Source organism: Rissa tridactyla, chromosome 21, assembly GCF_028500815.1.
Source record: "Rissa tridactyla isolate bRisTri1 chromosome 21, bRisTri1.patW.cur.20221130, whole genome shotgun sequence".
Lineage (NCBI taxonomy): Eukaryota > Metazoa > Chordata > Aves > Charadriiformes > Laridae > Rissa > Rissa tridactyla.
This window is the reverse complement of record NC_071486.1, coordinates 4681876-4708233: the sequence shown is the minus strand read 5'-3', so window position 1 is coordinate 4708233 and position 26358 is coordinate 4681876. Positions and strand designations below refer to the sequence as shown.

Genomic DNA, 26358 nt, shown 5'->3' with positions numbered 1-26358 from the left:
GAAATAGCTCTGGGAGAGCAATGACAGCAAAACGGGTGCTAAATAGGGAATAGCAGAGGTGCTGTAGCAGTGAGGTCAATTATAATCAACTTTCCTGTAACGCATCTCTGTGTGCTCAGAGACACCCCAGGATGGGCAGCAGCTGGGGCTGGGAGATGTCTGGAGAGTGGAAGCTACACAAGGCAAGACTTGGTTAGATGGTGAGACTCTCTCTTCTTCCTTCTGCATCTGCCTCCTTCTGCCTGGGGATGGTTTTTCTCCATTTTTTCTCTCTCTGCAGCGATCTGAGCCACTCAGGATCCACTCATCGCTCCCCTTGGCTTTACCGGCCTTTAGCTAGATGTGACCGTGCGTGAGATCTCGCAGGTGCAAAAGGAATTCTGCAGCCAATCTGTCAGGAACAGGAGAACGTATAAGGGAGATGCCGGTCAGAGGTGCTTGCCCAGCAGTCACGGTCCAGCCAAGCTGGAAATGAATTACTGCGGACGGACAGACGGAGGGTTTCAGTGCCTTGTCACAAAAGCCCCATGTGACAGAGCCAAGAATAGAACTTAATCCAGGGAGAACTGGGCAAAAGTACATTGTTACAGATTAATACGTTTGCCCATGAACTTAGCTTTGGGGGTCAGCAAAACAAAGAGAAAAATTCTGAGAAATGAAAGTGTTTCATTATGGCAACCTTTGAAACGAAGCATCTTGACTTCGGAAGGCATTTCATTTTCAAACTGGTGTTTTTTTTTTTTTTCCTTTTCTTTTTAAAGCACAAAATGCTTCCATATTTAACCCCCAAAGGAAAGAAAAAACAATGTTCCCTGCAGTTTAAATGAAAATTTTGGGGGCAGATCAGGAGTTAATTCACCAAAATCTTTAAAAATATTCTTTCTTTTATAGAAAATCAGAATTATACACTGATGTTTTTTACCCGCATGCCCCTTTCAAATCCATTCTTTACACAGCCTGCTCTTGCCTCTTATCGCGGCCTGGTCCATGAATGATTAACCTTCGCTTCCTTTGAAGACTAGAGAACAAAACGCCGCCGTTCAAAGTCCCTTTTCTCGCTCAGGCATTCAGCTCTCTCCGAGCTGGACGTGATCTGCGGAAAACCCAAAGCACTTTGTTCCCTGCGCTGGAATAGATTGACTCTTGGTCAGATGCGATCTTCCGTTATAAGAGAGACTCTCTTGGGGAGCACAGGAGAGATGCAGGTTGCGATAGCGGCAAAGCGCTGCTTTACTTCAGTGTTCTGGTAACCGTGCGTGGAGATCAGCGGTTCCCAGCCCTGCTGGGTCTTGCATGAACCTTCTTCCTGGGAAGAAACAGCTATTTTTTTTCCAGTTGTATATAAACATGGACTTATCTTTTGTTTTTACAAAAAGCATGCAAAGCCAGATGCATCCATGGCCGAACTAGTTAGACAGCTTAAAGCTCTTTCATTTCGCTGATGAAATTCTGCTAACTGTAGCTAATTTTGAATGTTACTCTGCGTGTAGGTTTTTTTAATGGTTTTTTTTGTTGTTTTTTTTTTTTTTTCCCAGCAACTGTCTCTTCAAAGTGCCTGTCTGTCCTGAAATGATGTCGCTCTGTGTTTGTCAAACGGGCAGACACAGCTGGTGGACTTCTCCCCGTGGGTTAAACATTCTGATTGAGAGATCCTGAAGCTCTTGGCTCCTGTCTCCACATATTAAGGTGACTGTCTGCACTGTAACCAGCTCAGGGCCCTGCAGGAGGGAGAATTAATTAATTAACTAGTTAATTAACTGTCAGGTTGCCAAATCTCTGGAGGAAATGACTGAGGAGGAGTGAACGCTGTCTCTAGACCCCCTGCAATTGCTCTCCAGTGCTTGTGCCAAGGCAGGTCTCCCGTGGTCGGGGGGGGCTGTGTGCTCCAGCCACTGCTGGCACAGAGATATTCATGGGCAGGTTCTGGTCCTTTTGCATGTTTTTTCCCCTTAATCTACAAGATCCTGATCTCTTCTAAAAGAAAAGTCTTTTACTGGTGTTCTGGAGGTGCTTTTTGCTGCCTTTTCCCTATTTTCTTACCTCCTGGCCTGCTCACTGCAGTTCAATGCACCTTTCACAAACACTTCAGAGAAACGATCTGGGCAAGAGTGCTCGTTGGATTGAGTTGGCTCAACCTGAAGCAATGCAGGTAAGAAAGAGGAAAATAAAATGTTACTGTTTGGCTTATTTGTGTAATTTGCAGGAATTCCTGCAACACTCCTGCTGTTCCCATGGAAACAGATGTTGAATTGCAGGAAACTGCTACAGGTTTTCAGGACTATTATTTTTTTTTTTCCCTTTTAACAGTGAGACGTCCTTTATCATTTCCAAGCAGCCTGGAAAAATTCTTTCCCTTTTCAAGGCATAAATCTGGAGTGTCCCTTGCCCATCCTTGTCCTACAAATTCTTCAAGGTATCCCGAGAGGTCTCCTTGGCAGCAAGAAAGACGCAGGAAAAGACGCCATCGGGAGGAGGGTGGGCGTCGCATTCCTCCCGCCGCTGGCTGCCCCGTGATGGTGGGTTTGTTTCCCAAACTGGTGGTGGGTACCAGAGTGCGTCCTCCCTCCTTCCCTGCACCATGGGAATGGCTCGCTGGCCACTGGGGCGTAGAGCTGTGCAGTTTTCATTGCTCAAAAAGCATCTGCTGAATGAAGCCAACGCCTGCCGCCTTTGTACGAGGAGGGCTCTGGGTCTCGGTAGCGCATTGCATAAGCTCTGTCGTTCTGAGACAGACAGTTATTTTCCAGCCCGTCAGGTCTGACTCATCCAGCAGGCAGTCGGGGACTGAACACCTGGGGCTTTATGGCCAAGCTGCCGTACCTGTCTCCGCGCTTTTATCCAATTTAAACCCACCCTCTGCCCCTGCCTTCATCTCTCGTGCCTCTGGGTTTTTGCAGGTGCTGACGCGGTGCAGACTGTTCGTTGTGGGAAGGTAAAGCTGCTTGCATTGATCTGAGAAATGACGTCGGCAAGTGAAAGGTCATCAAGGGGTCTCTTGGGTTTACTTTGTTGTTTTGTTTTTAACTGGGTGAATTAAATGCTTGTGAAGATGAAAGAGTATTTGTTTTAATAACAGTTAATAGCATCAGATACTATGAGGACAGGGATTATGAAGGCTTCCTGGCGGAGCTCTGCCAGGGCCCTGCTCTGTGTCACACCATCTCTGCTCCCTATTTTATCGCGATCCATTACATTTCTGGTACCAGCCGGAGGCCCCGGCTGACCTGAGAACCCCATTCACCAGGTGCTGTGTGTGGGGAGCCACGAAACAACAGGGGAAACGGGCAGAGAAGAAGCAGGAAGGAAAACGAAAAGGACACAAAGGGCTTGAGATCAAGCAGCAATGTAAAAACCCAACCAAACGAAAACCCACATAAAAAGAAAATCTAAACCAACCAAAACCCCACCTAGGACCAAATCGAGTGTCCTGTTTGGACCCCAGCCCACAATGCAGGAGCTCCCAAATGGTTTGAAGCACCAGCCTGCTCTTGTGTTTCAGTGGGTTTTGTAAACCACAGTTTACCCCCAGTTTTAAAACGGAAGCCACCGTGTAATGGGATTGCAGGGGCCAGCTGCAGTCTGTCACAGCCCCTTCTCCACCATCATCCCTAAAGGTTGCCCATCGTCGGGCAGCTCTGAGCTGGTTCCCAGCACAGGAGCCCCATGGGGAGGGAGAGGAGCTGCCAGCCTGCGGCTCGAGCACCAGCTCATCTCAGCAGCCTGCCCTCGGCTGCGTCCTGCAGCCTCCCCTTTCCCTCCTTTCTGAGAACTTTCTGCAGGCAGCTCTTCAGTGGTTTGAGAACACCTTTTGTGATGGGTTTTTTACCTCCTGGGTTGTAAAGCCAGGGAGCTCGCAAGCTTGCTGGAAACCTTCGTTCAGGGCTGCCTGGACTCATCTGTAAACAGTCTGGTAAATAACAATAACTTAGAAATACTAAGTGTCCAATAATGCCAGACTGCTAATAGCCCCCCTGTTAAAATCTAGTTTGATGGGGTCTTTTAAAATTTCTGAAGAGGTGAATGCCTTTGTAATGAACATCTTAATGTTAGATTGGCCCTGTGCTTGAGGTTTTTATTTAAATGCAAATTGAATCCTCCCACCGGAAAGCTAACAGGAGATTAAAATAGCTGGTAGGGGATGAGAATGTGCTTTATGTACAGTCATTTGACTCAACTTCTTGTTGATTTCCTCATTTTTCTTATTTTATGGCTAGAGCTGCTTTAAATAGTTTCCCATCTCAACCAGCATGAGTTGAGATGGGAATAATCAGCAAGAATAAACCTTGTCTGGATTGAACTGGGGTCAACACCGAGGGGCTTTTGCAAGCCAGGGTTGATCCTTAAACCTCCTCCGGCCACCTCTGTAGATTGTCACTGGTCCGGGCTGCAGGGAAGGGATCACCAGAGGAGTGAGATGAAAATATGAGACTCTTCCGTGAAAATACGAGACTCTTCCAGCTCTGGAAGTTGCAGGTTCAAAGGCTGTTGGGTGCTGGAGCACCTGATGCTTCTGCCTTGGTACCGGCCATGCTCAGAGCTCTGCGCCGGTGGGGAAGGCTGTACGAGCACAACGCTGAAAGGAGTAGAAATCCCTGGGGTTGTCGAGGCCTTTCAGAGCTCAGGGGATTCCTGAAGGATTAGAAACATCTGCTGGGCTGAACTGTAAATGCATCTCTGGGGAGGAGCTTTGAAGCTGGATGGAAGATGTGCTGAAAGGATCTTTCTCTTGGCTTTTGCTTAGAAATTATTTTTCTGCAAAGTTATTCTGCAACACCTTTAGGAGAAGAGTTAGAGGAGCAGGTCAGGGAAGCGAAAGCCCGGGACAAGCGACAGGTTGGGAAACATCATCCCTGGACACCAGGGCTCCAATGACCCCCCCGTCCATCCAACCTCAGCGTGAGGGGTGCTCTCCATGGACCTCTGGAGCCAGAGGGAGCAGAAGCTCTGGGGCCGCTGCTGCCTGACCCCCCTCGCTGTCCCTCCTTACCGCGCTGTGGTGCGTGTCCATCGGCCAGCCACCCGGGGGGTGCGTGTCCATCGGCCGTCCGCACCGGTGCAGGGCTCCGCTCTCCCCAGCCGTGACTGGGACCCAGCCCGGGGCAGACCCCCCAGCCCTCCCCGGAGCGGGTCCCGCCGCAGTAGCGCCTTTGAGGCTCGCTCTCCTCTCCGAGGCAGCTCCTGTTTTTGTCTGTCTGTCTCCCTTTTCTAGGAGTTTTGTTTTTTGCGGGCGGGGAAGGGCGGGTGGGGGGAGCCGCCGTCACAGAACATCCTGTGCAAGCGTGGGGAGCCATAAAAGGCTTAAGTATGGGTCTGGTAATGCAGTGTGTACACACGCACGCCCCGGCTGCCGGCAAAGACCAGCTGGGGAAACACTCTCCCTCCTAATTGTCCTGCATCTCCGGCAGGGTGAAGATTAGAGCTGTTGGATTTACGCTGATTATTTTTCTTCTCCCCTCGCATCCCTCCCACGCATCCCTCCCAGCCCCCGGCTGCTGCCGTCCCCGCTCGCGTCCCCCTCGCCAGCGCCGCGGGGTGCAGGGGGGGACGGAGGGAGCCAGGGAGGAGGAGGAGGATGCTCTGCGGGTACCCAGGATTTGGGTGTTGAAGTTGAAGAGCGTTTCTAGCAGAGAGCCACGCTCCACCGGGACTCGGCGCGGCTTCCCGGGAGCTGTGAGTACATCCCGCTTCCCCGGCTCTGCTGGCAGGAGGGAGGGAGTTTCCCGCTGGAGGTCAGTGGGTTACTGGGGGGGCGAGGCGGGGGGGGATGCTTCGGAGGAGGACAGCTTTCTCCCAGTGCCAGGCCAGGATTTTAATGAGCAACCAGAAACAAAGCTTTGAGTCTGTGTTTCCCCCCCAAAAGAGTAGGTTAAGGAGGATGGTTTTTCCCTTTCTTTTTTCCTTATTTTTTTTTTCTTTTCTCCCTTCCAGTAGTCCCTAAATCCTGTATTTTCAGCCTTTCTCCCAGCCCAGGCCCTGTCAGCTTGGGCAGCCGCAGCGGTGGGGGTGTGCCATGAGCTCCCCCCAGCTGAGATCTGGCCTAAGCTGTTCACATTCCCTCCGGAGGGATGCAGCCTAAATACAGAGAAACAGGAGCTTTATAAACGTAACCAGCAAGACTGCAGGGCTTGGAAAAGACCTTCTGTATTTGGCCCATGCGAAAGAGAAGCTGTTTGTGCCGGGAGCAGCAGCAGCCTGGGGGGGACAAGGGGGAGGAGATGGAGGGTGCTGCTGGGAGTGGGACCGGGGAAGGGGCAACCTTCAGTCTCGCAGGTGGGTCGTCCTTTCTCGTGATGAAATTATAACTCTCTCGAGGCAAACTGCAACGTGAACAAATCTTACCTCGTTCTGCTGACTCTTCAGCCCGCCCAGGAGAAAAAGGACGGTCTGGGCTCTTTCCTTGCGCTAATGAGCGCCAAAAAATGAAACAGCTTTTCTCCCTGTCCCATTGCCTGCTAAAGCTCCTGGCATCCTTCTGGTGCACGACTGCTGTGCTGTTCGCTGTGGAATATTTCCTTCCACGGCCTCTCTGCTGTCCTCTTATTAGCAACCGCAGGAAATTGCATTTGGCATGATGAGGCTGGAAATGATCTCAAGGGACCGGTAATGGGGGGACGGGGTGAAGCTGGGGAGGAGGTCAGATGGGTCACAGCCTGCTGTCTTCGCGTTCAAACTGCGCGTACTTAACGTCTGCGACGAGAGATGCTCAGGAACGGGAGGAATGAAAAGAGCTGCTTGTGAGCGCTGCCGCTTTTTCTTTGCTTGGTACAATTAAATCTCTTCACAATTGCAGCGCCTTTTCTCTTTCCTTATAACCAAGCAGTCTCCTTTGCTGGCTGGGTAATTTGCAGAGAAAAGGCAGGGAACTAGTGGATTTTTTTTTTCTTGTTGTTGTTTTTCTGGGTAGCTGTTACTATGGCAAGGAAACTTGATTCAGTGTGAAGAGAGGTCAGAAATACCAGACTGAAAATTTCATGCATGTTCTGTTTAAAGCCTCAGCTGCCAGGGTTTGAACAAGGGAGAAGTAAAGGCACCGGAGTCCCTGGTTTTCAGAGGGTTTTTTTTTTTAAAGCCTTTTCTGCTTAAAAGTTGGAGTAATTTGAAAACCTGGACTTGGTGTTACGTGACCTTGTGGGCTAGGACTGTATAATAGTCAAAGCTTATAGAAAGGCTGTCTATACCTTGTTCTGAGTGTCGCGAAGAAGTGGTGTTGGATCACATAGCACCTTACTGCAGGCGACCACAGGAGAAGCTGCCTTTGTGGGACCCCAAAGGAGACGTTTGGCACAGGAGCTGGGGGGGTTACAAAGGTGCCAGACTTCTCCAAAGACCCTGGTCCCACTCAGAACCACGCCATCGGTGGTGAAGACTTGAAGAAAGCCGTGTCTGTGGGGACGCTGAGCTCTCTGGACTATTGTACGATGGGGTTTTGGGGTGCTGGGCTCCTCTGAAAAAAAATCTCTTCGTTGGGTGGCAGAGAAACGAGCCAAAAACATCCCCTAAAGGGATTTATGGCTCCCTCCTGGGTGCTGAGCTGGGGGAAACGTGCGCTTAGAGCCTCCTGGAAAATCTGCCCCTGGGAGCGTTGTATTTCTCGTCGGCTGTGTCTTTGCTGAAATAAGGAGGCATTTATTTACAGCAAAGGTTGGTACCCGAGCCCAGAGGGACGGGGCCTCTTTACGCCGTGCTGATGTTTATCTGGCAGTGCAAAGGGTGGTTACACCATGACATTTATACGCTTCTAGGAGGAAAAGCAGCTCACTTCCATTACCGTGATTAACGGGGAGGTTTAAGTGCTGCTCCCACATGTGAAACTTTTTCAGTGTGTTTCTTGAGATGCACCATATCCTGCTAACTTCCAGCGTAGGTGAAAACAGCATAAAGAAAATTATCACCGTGTTTCCCCTCCTTTCTCATCACCCGCTGTTGGTTTTGTCTTGACAAAAATCCCTGATTCTGGCCAATACGGGAGGTGATATCATCCAGCTCCATCCATCATCATGCAGCTCCAGCTGCAGGTAGTTACTTTTGGGTTTTTGAGGAGGGGCGGAGGTGGAGTCTCACCTTCTCCTCCCTGTGTGGGTGAACAGAGCCCCCAGCCCCGGGGAGAGCAGGGGTGAAGGTCCCAGGAGAGCCTGCCCGGGCAGGGTGTGCTTGGGCCTTGTGCCCAGCATCCCGGGCATCCCGCACCTGGCACCTCTGCCCCTCTCCATCTCTGCCCCTCGGAGCGGGCGAGTGGCTTGGAGTGGTCTGGGCTCACGTTGGGAGCAGAAGTGTTGGATCCTGTGCCTGGAGCAGCACTTTTCCCAGCGCCCGGGCGTTGCTGTAACCTGGAATTGCACCGGTAAGAGTCGGGCGCAGGCAGGGGAGAGCTGGGCTGTGCCTGACACCCCTCCTCGGCAGCGGGTGAAATTCCTGGGGATCTCCTCGCCGTGTCCCCCACTCCGGGCTTTGTACCGTGACTGTTCCTTGGGACAGAAACGGGTTCCCTGCACTGAATCATCTCCTTCTAGCTGTCTTCATCGAGCCTGTGCTGTGTCATCTCTCCCTGCTCTTTATTTAATAGAGTGCAGGCAGCCAAGGCAGGGCTGAAACGAAGCTGCTCACTCCTGCCTGGTGCTGAGGAGCCGGAGCTGTGGTTTCTTCTCGGGTTTTGTGTGCTATTTCCAGCATGTTGTTGCCCCTGTTCCTGCCTCTCCTGTGACGCCCGTCCCCAGAGCAGTGGGAATCGTCGCTCCGGCGGGTGATGCCGGCTGGATGTCGGGCTGTTTCCAGCTCAGCTTTGCAGCCCCTTTTCTCGCGTTGGCTGGCAAATGGCAGGACTGCCCCGTGCTTATCTGGCGTGACATTTGGGTGAGTACAAGAGCTTTTTCTCCGAAGGCAGTAGTTTCTGTAATAGGCTTCTCTGTCAGGCTGGTGGCTGTCTGCGTCTCTGTTTTAGCCTGCTCCTGGTGTCAGCAAGGAACATGTAGGCGTTTGGCAGTTGGCAGACGATATGGGGAGCAGCGATGTTCTGGGAGCGCGGCTCCTGGTGGGGCTGTGACGGCCGTCCCGGGTCTGACCCACTCCCAGATCCCGTGATGGAAACCTGGGGTCACGCTACTGAAGTGGGGGAAGCTGAGGGTCGGCTGGGTACGGCTCAAGGGACCTTGTGATGGGATGCCAGGAAGCAGCGTGGTTGTCCCCGGGTCTTTGTGGTGTCCCTGGAATGGTGGCTGCTCCCGAAGTGAGGGTTTGAGTGGGTGATGCTCTCTGAGGCACAGCAGCGATCTGCTGTTGGGGCTGCAGAAGTGCTGGAGGCTTTTTTCCAGCGCAAGTTAGACGACTGTGGGACAGCATCGGTTCATAGTGACTTGTATCCGCCTGGGGCTGAGCCAGGATTAAGGATCTCTTTCCGTTTCTCGCCTTGAGCTCCTCCCTGGGGGGAGCGTGTGCGTATGTGTAAGTGTGGCTGGGGGTGTGTACAGTGATGTCTCAGGGTGGGTACCCTCAATATGAGCATTAAAAATAGCAGATTTGGGAGCATCTCCGTGGCATTTCATCTTCTGGGGCCTTTTTGCATTTCCTGCAATTTGGAGAGGTGTAAATCGGAGCCCTCTTCACTCTGTGCTCGTGCAGTGGCGTTGCAATGCAGTATTTAGGGTGGCGCATCAGCCCGAAGAGCACCCTGATGATGCTGGAGGGTGGGGATTTCAGCTCCGGCCGGGCCCTGCGCTGCCCCTCTGCAGCTGAGGGGATCTCAAACCCAGAGCAGCAAAACTTGTAAATCCTGGAGGGAGGCGAGTTAGGAAGGAGAGGGAAAGCAGCTGCGCTCGGCAGCGCCACGCGCCGAGATCTTCCTCCCCTGTTCAGCCCGTCCAATCGCTTTAATACCCGCCAGTGTGTCCCTTCTATAAATCACAAATCACTGCAGGTAAGAAATGCCACTTAAAGCAGGGGGGAGTCTCTAAAACGAGCCTGGTGTAACCTGCGGGGTGAGGAATGGCCTCTCCTTGGAGGGAGCATCTGGGTGTTCCAGCATGGGGAGCTCAGCCCCGCGCACCGGGAGGTCCCCCTCTCCCACCGGAGCCCTCACCCCTCTGGGTGGGTGCTGTGGGGCTCTCCCTGCCCACCCGGGCTCCGTAGCAAAGATCTTGGGGGTGTATGTGGGTGCTCTGGGGCTGCCTGAGCCCTTAAAGCGGGGGGTTCTGTCCTGCGAGGGCTGTGCCCTGGGCCTGCCGTCTCCTCTGATAGAAAAGCAATTACCATTCATTCCGATTTTAATGTAGCCGTTTAAGAGAGGGGGGAAAAAAAAGAAAAGTTAATGCTTCCAATGTGTTTGCTATAATTAAGTGATAATTCCCTCTGCCTGGGAGCAGAACGTGGCTGCAGCGCGCGGGGGTGGTGGGTCAGCACATTTTGAGGGCTCCCAGCCCCTGCGGCGCTGGCGCTGCCTTCGGTGAGGCTCAGGTGATGCTGGAGAGACGGAGGCACAAAGGGCGCTTCAGCCTGACCTTGATTTTCTTTAAAGAGCGTGAAAGAGAAGAACGGCAAATTATTTGTACGCCAAGGCAGCTGAATTCGGGCAGAGCTCTGCTGGGGGGGTGGCTCTCGGGATGTGCCGGTTCCCGCTGTCTGGTTCCACAGCTGGGCTGAATTTGCCGGTCTTTGCTCTGCTGGTCTCGTGAAGGACCTGCCCAGCACTCCACAGAAACGCTCAGCCATCTCCAAGTGCTTTGAATCATTCTCTGCGCCCTGGTATGTTGAAAAAGAATTTTTAGGCAATTTTAGACAATTACGCTTGGGCTTTGGATAGCCTTGATGACAGCAGAGAAACCGTCTGGCACCAGCCGCGAGGTTCTGCTTCTGTCAGACATTTGAACGATGCTGATTGTGCCTCATCCCAGGACTGCGCTTCAGAGTTGAAGAGATTGAGGCGCGGGGCAGGAAAATGACTTCTCGGAGGTCAGGATGCAAATCTGTCACGCTCCTGGAAATAGGAGCCGGCTCTGCTTTTCTAATTTGCTGGCCCACGCTTGAATTTGTCCGTGGTAATGCATGAAAATTCACCTGGAAAGAAAATAAATTATTCATGCAAGCAACAGTCCAGAGCTGCTTAAACTGCCAAGGCAAAAATCCCCGGGCTGATCCGGTTGCTGGCGGTGGTGCACATCGGGAGAGAGGGGATGGAAGGGAGCGGGGAACAGCAGCTGGGGATCTCAGGCTGCTGTTGGCCCCTTTCTCCTCAGCTGCTGGGAAGATGCAAAGCGCGGCTGGATTTGCTGCTGCTTTTTATTGCTGCGTTGTGTTCCTTTGTCCCGCACCCCCCCCGGTGCCGGGGGTGTGCGCATGTGCCAGCACGGGGCCCTGCTGCCGGAGGGTTACAGCCCAAGGAGTATTTGTGGGTTTATTAACCACATTCTTCAGGCAATAAATGATGTTTAGCGGGCTTACTGAAATTTATTTGGGAGAACAAGTTAACATAACCAGCCCTGCTTGGATTGATTGGTTTTCGTGCCAGCTCGGACTTGTACGTGAAGTGATTTTGAGGGACCTCAGGGCAGTTGTCCGAGACCTGTTTCACTGATGCTTTTCCATCGCCCTCCTCTGATTCACACTTTTGGAGGAGATGTAGGATCAACATGACCACGGAAACCGATGTCCCCTTCAGATGTGCCCTGCAGGCTCTGCTGCTGGCAGGCTGAGCCCCGAGGCGGAGACGAGGAGTTTGTGGGGGTGCTGCGCTGTACCTGTCTGAGATAACGGCACGTGCCCTGGCTGTGCTCCGAGGGCCGCTCCAGGCTCCCTGCTTCCCTGGTGAACACGACAGGCATGAATTTATGGAAGAAACACGTGGCATCCCCCGTGTGCTACAGGCAGGATGAGTCTGGGGTACAGTAGCAACAGCCCGTGTGCCTCTGCCCTGCGTGCATCCCGGGGCTTCTCCCCCTCCAGGGGGATCAGCATCACTGCTCCCTGCTGTGGCCCTCAGAAAGCATCAGGATACCCAGCCGGATGATCCGGAGTGCCGGGTGGTGACAGGCGGCTGTAGGTGGCTGTTGCTAAGCTACAGGCTCTGTCTGCTCCGGCTGTCGGAGGGCTGGGAGAGCTGGAGGGCTGTGGTCAGACCCGGGCGGCAAGGCAGTGGGGTACGGGAGGGGAAGAGCTGCTCCGGGCTCAGGGAGTTTTGCAGAACCCGCTTGTTTAATTCTGCTCCAGATGAAGCAGCAGGAAACAAGTCTTGTTCTCCCTTTTGGAAGAAGGGAGTCCATCGCCTGAAGACACCCAAGGGCTGTAAACAGTTAGAATCGTAGAATCATAGAATCTTCATGGTTGGAAAGGACCTTTGAGATCATCAAGTCCAGATGTCTCAGACAAGAGAGAGCAAGTTGGCTCTTTGCATCCCACCCCACATCCACACTGCTGTATCTAGCTAAAATACCTGGAAGCAGCAGAGGGGCTGAGGCGCTGGCCCTGGGCTGGTGTCTGCCGGGAGGCAGGGAATTGAGTCTGGGAGTGAACCTCTGCTCCAGGGACTTTCAAACTACGGTCCACGGGAAAGCAGGGCCAGCCCTGCTCTGCTGCCGGCAAAGCTCTTTTCAGGGGCTCAGTGGGCCCTCGGCATGCACGGGGAAAGGTCTCAGGAGCCTGTGCGTGGGGAGAAGAGGGAACGATGCTGTCCCAGACCACAGCAGTGCTCAGCAAGGCGTGTGCCGCCTTTGGGGTTTTTTGGATGCTGCTCACTCCGCCCTGCGGTCGTGTCTCCAAATGTTCCTGCCGGCAGCATGTGCTGGGAGAGGCTGCTGCATCTGCCAGGGTGAAGATAGATCTGACTTTGTTTTAAGGGCAATTGGTTAAACAGCCCCAGTTACACAATGAAGATGGAGCTGCTCAGTGCAAAACGCACCTTATTCCACGCTGGGCGAGTGAGCGAGCCGCTGCCTTTGTTCCTTTCCACTTGCGCTCCCTCTGTCCTCCTGCACTAATTAATCTCATCTGCATGCTTAACGGCCATTCTGAGAGAGGAGATGAGAAAAAGACCTTGAGTTTCCAGCGAGAGCTTGTGCCTCCCCTCCCTGGGCTGCTCGCCGGATCCCTCGCAGCTCCGCGGCACAGGGCCGAGTGCCGGCTTTCGCCTTTCCCAGCCGAGGGCTACTGGAGCGGGTCCTCCCTGGGGCGTGCGGGAGGATGTACGCAGGGGTCAGGAGCAGTAATCAGGTCAGAGAAGGAGGATGCAAGGAAAAGTTCCCCATCAGGCAGGAAAACAGCCGGGGAAGTGAGCAGACGGCTCTCAGCCTCCTCAGTTTGAATGTCGCTTGGGGGCGGGGATGCTCAGGCAGCAGGATAACAAACTGACTCCAACCTCTCTTCCCTTTTTTTCTTTTTTTTTTTTTTTTTTTTTTTTTTCCCTGCTCTCCCCTCCTTCTTTTGTTTTGTTTTATTTTTAGGACCGGTCTCTGCATGAGCTTCTGGAACTGCAGGATTAATGGAAACGCAATGAAAGGTACGGGTCGCTGCTGCGCTGTGTCGGGGGGTGGCTGCGGGGGGGCTGCCCGGTGTGGATGCTCCGACCCCTGCTCTGCCCCTGGCTGCCTGCAGCTCTGCCGGGGGAGGATGCTCTTTGCGCTTTGCGTTTCTCTGTTGTTTTTTTTCCCTGGCACTTCTCTGCTCTGTTTTGCAGCGTAGCCAGCCCCCTCCCGTGGGCAGGGCCCGATGCTGCCTCGCCCCACCGGCCACCATGGAGCTGGCTAACACCAAAGACTTCCAGTGGAAAACCCTCGCCCCGCTCCCGAGCCGCCGGGTCTACTCGACCTTGGTGGAAGCCGGCGGGCAGGTGTTCGCCATCGGGGGCTGCGATGACAACGGTGTCCCCATGGACTGCTTCGAGGTCTACTCCCCCGAGGCCGACCAGTGGACCTCGCTGCCCCCCATGCCCACGGCCCGGGCAGGGGTGGCCGTGGCCACCTTGGGCAAGAGGATCATGGTGATAGGAGGGGTCGGAGTGAATCAGATGCCGCTGAAGATAGTGGAGATGTACAACATAGATGAGGGCAAGTGGAAGAAGAGGAACTCGCTGAGAGAGGCTGCCATGGGCATCTCGGTGACGGCAAAAGGCAAGGAGGGTTCAGCCCTTGCAGGGCAGGGAGGGATGCCCGCGGGATGGGGAGATGGGGGGCGTTAGCATCGGCTGATGTGTCAGGCACAAAAGCTTTCTGGGCGACGGCACAGGGTTTATGTGGTTCTCCAAAACCTTTTCTGTGCTCCGAGAAGTTGAGCCCCGTGTAGTTGTCATATCCCCCCTGCTAAAGATGACTGGTGGCCAAAAGCAGCTAAACACGGGGGTTTCTCTGGATTGTCAGCCCCGGAGCCACGAGGGCCATGGCTGTGCTGGTACCCAGGGGTATTTCAGACTGTTCCAAGCCCCAGGGTCTTAAATCAAGCTTCTCCAGGGTTTTGTAGCAAATTCTGGTCCTTTTGTGCTGCAGATGCTGGCAAAATAGGAATGGTGCTGCGGGGTCAGCGTAGCCAGGCTGGGAGGACCAGGCTGAGCCGTGGAGCCAGAGGTGAAGGTCTCAGAGCCACAGAATAGCTTTGGTTTGAAGAGACATCTCTGGTCCAAAGCCAGAACCAGCCAGGAGAGTGTCGGCTTCATGGTTGTGGGCTCAAATCTTTTTATAAGGAGGGGAAGCGGTTGGCCTCGTGGGGGGCTCCTGCGTAGCTCCCCTCCGAAAGCTTAACTGCGGCTCGTTAAGTGCCTATGAGGCTCTGCCTTATCAGCCCATCTCGTTTTTTTTTAATTTCCAAGCAGAGATGTGGAGCATTGATTTCCTTTAGCATGCTCCGCCACGTCTTTGAAGAGCCCGGGGCTGGGAGTTGTGTTCCTGAGCAGCGTGCCTGAGGTCAGCCAGCTTCCCGCCGTGCCTGGGATTACGGATCTAATCTCCAGGCAGCTTCTTTGAAAGCTGCTTGGTTTGTTTGCTTAAGTGGGTTTAAAAGCTACCGTCAAGGAATGTTTAAAAATAATGTTTACCATCTTGGAGATGATTTTTTTTTTTTCTCTCGGAGTATAAGCTTGCCTGACTGATACGACAGGGTCAATTTGGTGCGAGAGGCCAGGAACAGAAATAGCTGCCCGAATCCTCGCAGCGTGCAGGCTGGTCTCTGCTTTGTCTGCTGCCTCCTGAGGCTGCCCACAAGGGCCAGGCTGCTGCGGCTGCTCTGCTGAACCCTGTCTGTGGAGTGAAGTGCTTGTTGAAGGAGATAACGTGGGTGCTGGGCAGGTCTTGGAGAGCCAGGTCTGCCACTAGCCGGAGATGGATATAGCTGGTATGGATTTGGTGAGGAATAAGTAGCCTCAGTGATTTGTTTTGGCTCTGAGCCCTCCGGTACGGGTTGTAGAGACTGGGATGGTCGCATCCTGTGCCAGATCTCGGTGGGGCGAAGCAGGAGCTTAGCCAAGGGGGGAGCAGGGCTGGGGGAAGAGCATCGGCATTGCTGCGGGCACCAGGAGGTCAGGGCGTTCCCTCTGCCCCGGGGATGGGAGCTCGGGACGTACGCAGGGACGCAGGTGGGGATGAAGACATACGGTGGCACGTGTGTTGTTGCAGGGTGGGTTTTTCTGTGGCTTTCCTGTAATAATTCTGGGGGGCTGTTTTGCTTCTTGGCCCAATCCAGACTACAGAGTCTACGCGGCTGGTGGGATGGGATCTGACCTGCGGCCACACAACTACCTGCAACACTACGACATGCTCAAGGACATCTGGGTGTCGCTGGCGGCCATGCCCACACCCCGGTACGCTGCCACGTCCTTCCTGCGAGGCACCAAGATCTACGTGCTGGGTAAGAAGCAGTCCTTCCTCCTCCTCCTCCTCAGCACTGCAGGGCAGCAGCTCCTGTGTTCTGGGCGCTGAGAAACCTCCCCTCTCCCAGGCCCATCCCCGGCTGCTGGCAGCCGAGGGTACAGCTGGTCTTTGCTCAATTCGTGTTCTTACAACTGTGATAAAAGCCTTTGGATTCAACTATTGAGTAAAAATACTTCTATGCATTTTATTATCAGCAAAGTACCACGCAGTTTCACAAAGGGTCTGCCTTTGGCAGAGGAGAGACCTGCTGTAGCTGGGAAATGCTGGACCAAGCCTTTCGCTGGGGACATTTTTCATTAGCCTTGTGTTACAGAAAGGGAAACTAAGGCACAGAAATGTGGCTTGTGGCCAAATGGCGTATCAGGATCAAAACCACAGGAGTTTGCGCAAACCACCAGACAGCCCTGGCTCTCTTTGGGGGTTACCAGAAAAGACTCTTTGATCTATTTTGCAGTTCGCTTGCTGCTGGTGAACAGTTTGTGGGCCCAGGAGCGAGCGCGGGCTCTGCCTTCAAAGGCACGCCGAGCATCTGAGCTGAGAATAGCTGTATTCATCTGCGTCTGATGGCTGGTAGAATAATACACGTCTTTGGTGGCGGTAGCAGCAGCTGCTCTGGCTGTCCTGCTCCGTCAGGAGCTCGGCGGCGAGACTGGGGCTCGCTGGCTTGCGCTGGCGCTGAACTCATCTGAATTGCAAAGGCTCCCTGAGCGCTGATCCCTGCTCTGCTGTGAATTTGTCTTGATTAAACCGGGTGCATGCTAAACACCTTCCTGTGCCAGCGATCCCGCTGCTGCCGGCGTGGAGGGAAGCGGAGGGTGTGATGCACTGAAAAATGAAGTGTTTTCATGCCATGAACCTGCAGTTAAAGGAGAGGGGGCTCAAGGGTGAGAAGTTACCTGGCCCAGCAGGCCCTCTTGTAGGTGACTTGAGACCTGGGGACATCATATCAGCTGGCAGCTCGCTCTCAGCCTGCCCCGGGAGGCTCCTCTGGTTCCTGCTGTCCTTTGCTTGGTGCTATGAGCCAAGCTGACCCCTTTTCTTTCCATCTCCCCTGCCCCAGGTGGAAGGCAGTCCAAGTACGCTATCAATGCCTTCGAAGTCTTTGACACAGAGACCAGGTCGTGGACCAAGTTTCCCAACATCCCCAACAAAAGGGCCTTCTCCAGCTTCGTGCCCACAGAAGACAAACTCTTCAGCCTCGGGGGCCTGCGGCAGGGACGGCTCTACCGGCAGCCCAAGTTCATGAGGACCGTGGACATGTTTGACATAGAACAAGGTGGGGGCTGTCCCAGCTCTGTCCTTCCCGGAGGAGCTGGGTGGGTGGCTGTGCTTTGGGGCTTTGCTGTCCTTGCGGACCGCAGAGCTCTCATCTGCTGCATCCTGGGACCGCTGGTGCCTTGAACCCAGCCTAGAGGAAGGGCTGCAGTCAAGATGAACAAGTCAAGGGAGCAAGGGGGAAAAACCATGGTTTTCAGCTCCCTCCTGACACAGTGGTGAGGGAGCTGAGCCCTGTGTCATGGGGTTTTATCACCCCAAGGTGCAGCAGCAAGACTGCACTTCCACGAGGAAGCAGGAGGTCAGAGAGGCAGATGGTTTCCCGGGAGCCGGATGCTCCTGCAATGCCTGGTCTGTCCTGTCCCTCCCAGGTGGCTGGATGAAGATGGAGCGCTCCTTCTACCTGAAGAAAAGGCGAGCAGACTTCGTGGCTGGCTACCTGAAAGGCAGAGTCGTCGTGGCTGGGGGACTCGGTGAGGCACTGAGGATGGTGGTAACAATTTAAAAGCATATATGAGTTGTATTATCATTACAGAGGGGAGAGATGCTGGCCTGAGGGAGCAGGGAGAACAGACTCCATACCGGGATGGGGTCCAGACTACAGACACTGTCCCCGAGCACACAAGGGATGCTTGACAGTGCTTCCCAGATGACGAGTGCCTTGTTTTGTGCTTCCAGGAAACCAGCCGACTGTCCTGGAGTCTGCGGAGGCTTTCCACCCCGAGAAGAACAAGTGGGAGAGCCTGCCCCCCATGCCCACCCCACGCTGCGCCTGCTCCAGCATCGTGGTGCGGAACTGCCTGCTGGCCGTCGGCGGGGTGAGCCAGGGCCTGAGCGACGCCGTGGAGGCCCTGTGCCTCTCCGATTCCTAGCTGGCTCCTGCCCGCTGGAGGACCCTGCCCCTCGCTGCCCCCAGCAGCAGCGGTGGTGGAGCCGGGCAGCCCCCGGCAGTGCTGGGGCTGGATGAGCAGCTCAGCTTTGCCCGCTGGTAGCCAAACCCAGCCTTGCTCTGGAGCCGTGGGCGGCAGGAGCCTGCAGCCAGGGCTGCTGTTCCTCTCCCTCCCGGGCGCTGCCGTTCCAGTCCCACGGAGGGAAGGAGCACTTTAGCCGGGGGTCCCCTCCAGTCATCTTCAGAGCTCTACAGGGAAACCCAGGTGAAGGAACTGCTCGCAGCGCTGCTGTGCCATATCTCCTGCCACCAGGAAGGACTCTGGCAATCAGGGCATGGGCAAGTGTCTCCCTGTGGCCTTCCTGACCCGCTACCAAAGGCAGCAGGTTCAGAGGTGTTAGGAGTGTCCAGACAGGTCAGTGGTGGTTCAGGGGGAACTGTTCTGGTGTTGCCCTCTTCCAGCATCCTGGGATCTACGCGTGCTTCCCTGCACAGATCCCCTTGGCTTGCAGCAAGGGAAACTCCTAACCTGCAGCCAGATTCCGGGGATCGTTCTTCTGCCTTCATAGCAAGGCTTTTCCTGCAAACCTGTAGCATTCGACTGTTGCTTTGGCAGAAGCTGGAGCCGAGGGGCTGCGAACGCTCCTGGGAGGGATGAATGCCCAAGGGACTGTTTTGGTTAGAGGGAAGACCTTACTTTTGGCACAGAACTAGCACAGCTACTGCCTTTGCCGGGCTTCGTGCAGAGATGGCCTCAATCTAAATGCTCCAACCTGTTTTTTAGCTCCTCTAATGATTTTAAGGTCTTCTGTTTAGCCCTGGGAGAAAGGAGCAAACGTGAGTCCTGGAGTGGTCTCACCCGGGGCCGGGCAGTGGCTTTGGCGATCAAAGACCCCGGCCATTGCCTTCTCTTTGGTTTTGCTCTCCCGGGCAGTTTGCGGGGGGCTGTCTGAGCCGTGGGGCTCAATTCTCGCTTGTAGCAGTTGCACCATTAAAAGCTTTTCTTCAGAAGAGCCCTCGGAGGAGCCGGGCTCGGTGGGGTCGGTGGGGTGTGCGACCCCTCGTTTAAAGCGCTCCCTGGCCGGGGGTCCGGGAGGCTGCGGGGTTGGGGGGCTGCGGAGCTCCGCCGGTGCCGGACCCGCCGCGGAGCACCGAGGACACCGTGCGGCGGCGGCGGCAACGGCAGGGGCGGCCCGGGGAGCGCGGGGGGGCGGGCTGGGGGGCGGCCAGGGCCGGGGATTCCCTTTCCCCACCCGGGAAAGAGGAATTGCAGAAAAAAACACGGAAATCCGAGGGTCGGAATATAATAGAGTTAATAGAACAAGACTAGATAATTAGCATTCATAACACTAAAGAACCAGTATTGATCCCGATGCCAACATAAAATATCCAAGGACTCTCCCCAGCCCATTCCGTCCACAGAAGCCGTGCACTCCCTCCAGGGACAGCCAGTGTGGGACCCTGCGAGCGCTGTGGCTTCGGGAGGAAGGGAAGGGCTCAGGGCTCTGGCACCGGGGTGAGGAGTTCTCAGGATCCTAGCCATCAAGGGAGAGAGAGAGAGAACTCCTCAGCAAACTCTCTAATTTCTATTGAACGTGACGTTCATGGTATGAAATAACCCTGTCGGCAGCTTGGGTCAAGTGCCTGGGTCTCGCTCCTCCTCATCCCCGCACCTGGGGAGCTCGAAAGCACTGAGACCTTGAAACCTGCACCCCAGAGCTGGCTGTAAAGTAAATATTTTCACAACTTCAGGCACTAGAGTCATCTAGAAGTGCATTTTCCCAAGCATTGGAAGTGACCTTACTGAAAAGTAAAATTACTGAAAGGGAAATTAATCCTGTGTTGCTGAAACCAGGGCGCAGAGGCGAGCTGGAGGGCAAGGACCAGCCTCATCGCCTGCATCCCCCTCCCCGGGGCGGCAGGGCCCGTTCCCCTCTGTCGGTATTTGCTAGGAAGTGGTGAAGCCAGTGGCTCCTTTTTGAAGTGCAGCCCTGTCAGCTCCCAGTCCCCTCGCTCTGATCTCAAAGCGCCGCATAGCTCCCATGAAAGGGGAAAGGCACCGACTCCGCAGCTAACAACCTGCTCGCTAATTATTTACATCCCACCTGCTTGTCCCTGGCTGCCTACATAGGCACAACAGCGTCTGTCCCCATCCCCTGCCACGGTCCCATCTGTGGTCCTGACGCTTTGTTCGTTTAGGTGCCGTATTTTGGAAGGTTGTTTAAATGAAACTGTCTAATTGCAGAAAGGAACTCTACCCCTGATGCAGAAATGAAGCTCTGGCCGGGGTGGAGGAGCTGCCCCCAGCAATGCTGGCTTGTGGTCCAGCCCCCCCGGGGGGGAGCACGGAGCCCAACCGAGAGAATCTTGTCGTAGTGCAGTCGCGGGGGGGGCTCTGGGGTGAGATCTGCCCGGGGGTGAGGCTGCAGGGAACGGTGAGCAGGGCACCGGGGCCAGGCATTTCTGTCTAACCGCATCCCTGGATGCTTAACGGTCTGCCAGGTCTAGCAGGGCTGAGGGAAGGTGCTAAGAGCACCCCTCTCTGTGTGCAGCCCCGGGGGTGCTGCCTCCTGACCCCAGAAGGCTCATAAAACATCCCTGTGAACTGTAAAAATTGGAGGAGGATGGAGGAGGCTTGGAGAGAGGGAGCCTTCTCCTCTTCTAGAACAAACCCTGTGTCTCCCCAGCACAGCAAATATCCATTTCAGCCGCCCCTGCACAGCCGAGAGTCTCTAGCTATTAATGAAGCATTTTCCTTTGTCCTTAAGGAACATTTCCCACACACGGCACAGCCTGATGCTCCTCTGCTCTCGCTTTCTCGTTAGCCCTGAGCCCTCTTCACAGCGGCGAGGCCGCGCTGGTGGAGGCTCAGGGTTCGGTGTGGGCTTTGTTAAGCTGGAGCGAGGGGAGGAGGAATCCGCTCCCTTTGTCTGGCTGCAGCACAGCTGGGGGCTGATCCTTTGCTTTCTCCCTCCAGAAAGGCTGAAGAGAGCGAGAGACAAAGCAGCGTCATGGGAATAAACCCGCTCTAGCACTTAATGAAGAGATGTCAGGGACTGGGGACAAGGCTGGGGGGAGACGGTCAGTAACGAAAGCTGGGGATGTGCCATGCATTTAGAGAGGGAGAGAAAGGAGCTCTCTGAGTGGCAGCACAGAGAGAAGCAGGTCTGGGTCAGCTGCCTTTGTAGTGAAACCCAAGCTCTTGTCACCAAACAGGATCCCTGGCGCGTCCCCAATGCCGCCGTGTCCCCAGCCGGTGGCAGGTCGCTCTGCGGCACTGGGTGCTCTTGGCTGGGGGTGCTTTTCCCCATGGTGGTGCTACGCAGAGCCAAGATTTCACCAAAGCTTTACGCCTAGATCTCATTTGAACTTTTCCAGGCGTAGTTCCCACCCTGAGCAGCTCTCCCGGGAGTTTGTTTCCGTGTCTATCCCCATCTCAGGGGCTGGGGGCTTCGTGAGCAGCCGCGAGCTCTCGCTGTGACCTGCGGCATGCTCTGCAGCCACCCCCGCTCTGTCTGCTGCCGTCTCCCCGGCATCTGCTGGGAAAGGCAGCTGCCGAGACTTCAGACACTTCCAGCACGCCTCCACTGCGACGTGTTTCCAGATAACGCCCACTCGGAGACCTCTGTACCTGAAGAATTGATGCACTTTCCCTAGTAATAATGCCATTTTACATAAACGGCTTGGCAAACACGGAGAGGTAGCCAGGCAGCAGGAAGGTGAGAAGAGCCGTATCCATAATTACATGGTGAGGGGCACAGGCTAGGACTAGAGGGTAGGACTGATCTGTGCCTGTGCTGGGCTCTGCTCGTGGGAGCCCACGGCCCGTCTGGTTTGGCTTTTGGTGGCAGGAGTTCAGCCTGGTCCCTGATGGATCACGGAATTTTTCAGAGTTGGAAGGGACCTCTCGAGATCACCTAGTCCCACTCCCCTGCTAAAGCAGGATTGCCCAGAGCACATCACTCAGGGCTGCATCCAGGCGGGTCTTGAATGTCTCCAGAGAAGGGGACTCCACACCCTCCCTGGGCAGCCTGTTCCGGGGCTCTGTCACCCTCGCCGTAAAGAAGTTTTTTCTCATATTTGATCGGAACTTCCTGTGTTCCAGCTTGTGCCCGTTACCCCTCGTCCTGTTGCTGGGAACCACTGAAGAGAGTCTGGCTCCATCCTCCTTGAACCCACCCTTTAGGTACTTGTCAGCATTAATAAGGTCTCCCTTCGGCCTTCTCTTCTCCAGGCTAAAGAGTCCCAGCTCTCTCAGCCTTTCCTCATAAGGGAAGATCATCCAATCACTCCATCATCTTCGTTGCCCTACGCTGGACTCTCTCCAGTAGTTCCCTGTCTCTCTTGAACTGGGGAGCCCAGAGCTGGACACAGTATTCCAGTTGTGGCCTCACCAGTGCAGAGCAGAGGGGGAGAACGACCTCCCTTGACCTGCTGGCCACACTCTTCCCTATGCAGCCCAGAATTCCGTTGGCCGTCTTGGCAACAAGGGCACATTGCTGGCTCATGGATAATTTACTGTCTACCAGGACCCCCAGATCCTTTTCTTGAGAGCTGCTTTCCAGCAGGTCCATCCCTAACCTATACTGGTTAGGGCCTTCTGGGCCCTACCCCCATGCTGTGTTTTCAAACTAATCTTCTTTAATTATTTCAAGAACAGGTTTCAAACTTTTAAGCATGCTTTTGAGCTGTTCTGCGGGATGGCAGAGCAGCCCAAGGTGGGGCTGGAGGAGCTCTGCTAATTAATCATGGAATAAGAGACTTCAATGAAATTGCTGCCGAGGCCAGGGAAAATCAACCCACAATTCAAAATATGGAATATGTTACAACCTCCTGCCCTGGACGGGCTATTTGAGCGTCCACCCCAGATGCCCACGTGTGCTGCGTGAATGACCCTAAGCAAAAGCAACTTGATTGCAGGGACTCGGAGGTAAGAATGCAACCTGTCCCCAGCACTTGCATTGCACCCCAAAAATGGCTTGGTCAATGCCATTCGTGACCCCTACAACCCCTCCTGGCCTTCCCTGCTGTTGCTGGACTTCTCTGGGGGCTCATGATGGCCCTCTGGACCAAGGGCATCTCTCTTGTGGGGATGGCGGGTGCCCAGCAATCAGCGGTGAGCTGTTAGGCAGCACCAGGTTATTTAAAGTTGCTTCCAGGCTCATCAAAGACTGGAAGGAGATGCTGGGGGACTCCAGCAACAGCCACCTTCTTGCCAGCCACCCAGCCTCTGAGAACCAGCAGTCCTTCCCTGGCTCCTCTGGGCTCGTGGGAAATCCCTGCTAGTGGGTTGAGATTCCCTCCAGGAGCAGGGGAAATCCTCCCAAACTTTCCCATTACGTCTACAGGCTCGATGGTGGCATTCACTAGTTCCAGCACGCTGGCAGGCACGAGCTGGAGGATTAAGTCTCTCCACTGATGGTTCACACAACTGCACCTTGAAATCCTGCCGTTCTCTGTGTGGCTCCTACCGCTGTGGGAAATAGGAGGCTGCAGGAGAAGAATCTGCTTTTGTTTGAAACACAAGGGCTGTGCCTGCCCTGCAGGTGATGGAGATGTGACCGGGAGCCAAGGCTGGGGAGCAGGGAGGTGACCCAGACTCTGTGTGTGTCGGGTTGTTTGTTTTTTAAGCAGCGCTGGGCTTGTTTGGGCTGAGCGGTGCTGGCCGGGCTCCCGTTCTCCTCCCAGTGCTCTGAACGGCAGATGGCATCCATGGGCTGAGCCCAGGCTGGACCAGCACCTCCCGCGGGCATCCTGCTGCAGCCGGGGGGCCTGCCAAGCCCAGAACCATGCTGGCAGGATGGCAGGCTGGCTCCAAAATGCCATTTTGGGTTGTGCAGGGGTCCTGGCTAATAAGATAAGGATCCAGCAAATAACTTGAGGTGAAAAGGATGTTATGCATCTCCCCCAGCGTTTCGCTCCCATGAACAGGCATCACCTCTGAGTCCAAACACATTGCAGTAGCTGAATTCGGCTCTCAGGTCCTCCGAGCAGATGGTCTTTAATGCTGCTGCAGAGGAAATGTCTGTGGGGTTGAGTCCTGCTCTTGCTCGCACTCCTGCAGCTCCCTGAGCTCTGCAGCGAACCTCTACAGATTACGTAGCTGCGGAGGTTCTTTCCCCAGATGCGTGTTGCCTGTTCTGCCTGTGCAGACGATGCTGAGCGCTTCCATCTGTGAAACCGATGCTTGATGGATCTCGCTGTGCCTGGAGGACCGACATAAAGCCTCAGCCGGGAGGTCAAGCCCAATGATCCAACCAGCCCTGTGGAACGGCGCCTTTGATGGGAATGGCCAGCGGTGGTGGGTCAGCTTCGGCGGCTGCGTGGGGCAAACGGCGTCCCGGGGGACGTGAGGCAAGAGAAGTGCCCCCGCGGCGAGCAGGTCGGGGAGCAGGCAGCTTTGCAGGGTCCCGCTGCGGGCTGAGCCCACGGCAGGGCTTGTCCCATGTTACGAGAGCACGTACCCAGCAGCCGCTGCCATCTCCCGCAGGAACCGCTGTCGGAGCTGCAGCTGCGACACGCAGAGCTGCTTCAGGAGGTCTCAGGGAGGCACTTGCATGAATCCCCGTGTTGCCCCGGCTCGGCGGGGGACAGACACCCACCAGGTCCTGTTGCAGCATGGGGGGTTGGGGTGTTCCTCCCTGCTCCCTCCTGGAGGAGCTGCGGCCGTGCCTGGGGGGGTTCCTGCCCGCGGAGGGGAGAGTTTGTGGCCTCAGCTGGCTGCTGCCGCCCTGGCACCAGGGGCAGGGTTTCCCGAGGCCGACTTGTTCTTCAGGGGCAGGGCATGCAGTGAACTGCCCACCTGGTCTCATGTCGTGAGGACCACTGCCGTCCTGCGTCTGACATTGAAATCCAATCCCAGTGCCAATTCCGTAGTGTATTTAAGGGGTGTGCTTAGACCTCGGCACAGGAGAAGACCTGCTGATGTCAAAGCGCGTTTGCTGAACCTGGCCTTGAAATCGCTGTGGATGGTGGCGCAAAGGGAATCTTTTAGAAATAAAGCAAACAGGTATGAAATAACTGGGTTTCCAACCACCTTCCTTTCCAAAATACATGGTAAATTTGACCTGCCTTGGAGAATTGTTGTCAGCAATCTTGAGAATGGATTGGCAATTGTCCGCGGTATCTTTTTTTTTTTTTTTTTTAATATATGTGTTAGCTCTCGGAGAGACTTGCGTTGAAACAGGATCACATTTCAGTACACCGAGTGCTTTGAACGGTGGATTGTGGTATTCTTTCTTACTGATCTTCAGTAGATGGGGCAGCCAGTTCCTCCTGTCTTGGGGGAGCTGCAAAAAGCTCCGGGCTGGTCCTCCTGCCCCAGCCGCCCCCCGGGTTTCACACCACCCTGTGCCCACTGGCCACCTCGGCACTCACCACCCCTTCTCTGCCCTCCTTTATCTGAAACCCAGCCGAGCTCTTGTAGTTTTCCAGCAACCTAACGGGGCTCAACAAATCCCAGCGCTGGCTGGGGCCGTGTCCTCGCCTGAACTCCCCATACTCGAAGTTGTGTTTACTGGGAGCCGGGCTTTTCAGTACCAGCGCCGGTGGCTGCTCCTGTTGCTGATTGCCCTGCCAAAAAGCATTGCTTCTTATTGTCCCCGACCAGGTTTTGTCTGCATAAACAGGAAACTTCCTCAGAACAGCCTCTAACGGGTCTGGTTGTGGAGCAGAAATGGCTCCCGTACCTTGCCACGGGCCCAGAACACACGCAGCCACGTCCCACTCTGCTCGGCTGGTCCTGGTCATCGGGCAACGATGCTCTTTGGGGTCAGTGTTGCCCTTTGGCCATCAGCCGGCCAACCCTTCCCAAAAAGGGACCCAGTTTTGCGTGACGGCTGTTGTACGGCTTCACTGGGGAATTTCTCGTTGTCTAGATAGCTGGGAATAGAGCTCCTCCGTGCTGCCGGAGCCGCAGTGGCACCGGGAAACACTAGGAAACAGTAGGACCCCTCTGTCAGTGCTGTCCCCGTCGCTGTGCGCGCTGCCCTGGCCCCGGTAGGTCCCCAGCCCTGCGGGGACACCAGCCGCCGAGCCGCAGCTGAGCCAGCCCCGTGGCTGCCAGCAGACAAACCCGCTCCATCAGCATCCGCCGGCACGGTAACGGATATCAGTCACTACCCTGAAATACAGACGCTTCCTGCTCTGAAAATAAAAGCTCCAGCTTTTTTTTTGGGGTGGGGTGGGGTGGGTGGGAGTTTGCTTATTTTTTATAATTTTTTATATAAATGCCTCGGCGTTTCTGCAGCCCCATGTGCAGGCTGTAACCTTCCCCGCCGTGAACTTCCAGCGGCGCCGTGGGTCATTTGATTTGTACAATTGGTTTGATCCATGGTAGGGAAACCCTGGATGAGA

The 26358-nt window shown here is 54.9% G+C and overlaps 1 protein-coding gene and 1 long non-coding RNA gene across 10 annotated transcripts; both read left to right on the top strand.

Annotated features, from left to right (window-relative positions):
* Positions 1 to 1067: 1067 nt before the first annotated feature.
* On the top strand, positions 1068 to 3129 carry LOC128900418 (uncharacterized). 3 transcript variants are annotated; one of them, XR_008463283.1, is made up of 5 exons: positions 1068 to 1205; positions 1536 to 1686; positions 2062 to 2149; positions 2308 to 2516; positions 2898 to 3129. It is a non-coding gene; the product is annotated as an uncharacterized LOC128900418 (long non-coding RNA). The 3 variants fall into 3 exon arrangements; XR_008463282.1 differs by lacking the exon at positions 2062 to 2149 and having other exon boundaries at positions 2898 to 3111; XR_008463281.1 differs by lacking the exon at positions 2062 to 2149 and having other exon boundaries at positions 2363 to 2516; positions 2898 to 3070.
* Positions 3130 to 4823: 1694 nt separating this feature from the next.
* Positions 4824 to 25963, top strand: KLHDC8A (kelch domain containing 8A). 7 transcript variants are annotated; one of them, XR_008463279.1, is made up of 9 exons: positions 5357 to 5670; positions 13425 to 13480; positions 13658 to 14090; positions 15652 to 15816; positions 16900 to 17115; positions 17486 to 17587; positions 17793 to 18418; positions 22664 to 22933; positions 23352 to 25963. XR_008463279.1 is itself a non-coding variant. In XM_054181537.1 (8 exons), the coding sequence occupies exons 4-8, from the start codon at positions 13715 to 13717 to the stop codon at positions 17984 to 17986; spliced, it is 1053 nt and encodes a 350-aa protein (XP_054037512.1). In that variant the 5' UTR covers positions 4824 to 4996; positions 5406 to 5670; positions 13425 to 13480; positions 13658 to 13714; the 3' UTR covers positions 17987 to 19029. The 7 variants fall into 7 exon arrangements, 4 of the variants coding, with proteins under 4 accessions (XP_054037512.1, XP_054037514.1, XP_054037513.1 ...); XM_054181537.1 differs by lacking the exons at positions 22664 to 22933; positions 23352 to 25963 and adding an exon at positions 4824 to 4996 and having other exon boundaries at positions 5406 to 5670; positions 17793 to 19029; XR_008463278.1 differs by having other exon boundaries at positions 22664 to 25963.
* The last annotated feature ends 395 nt before the right edge of the window (positions 25964 to 26358 follow it).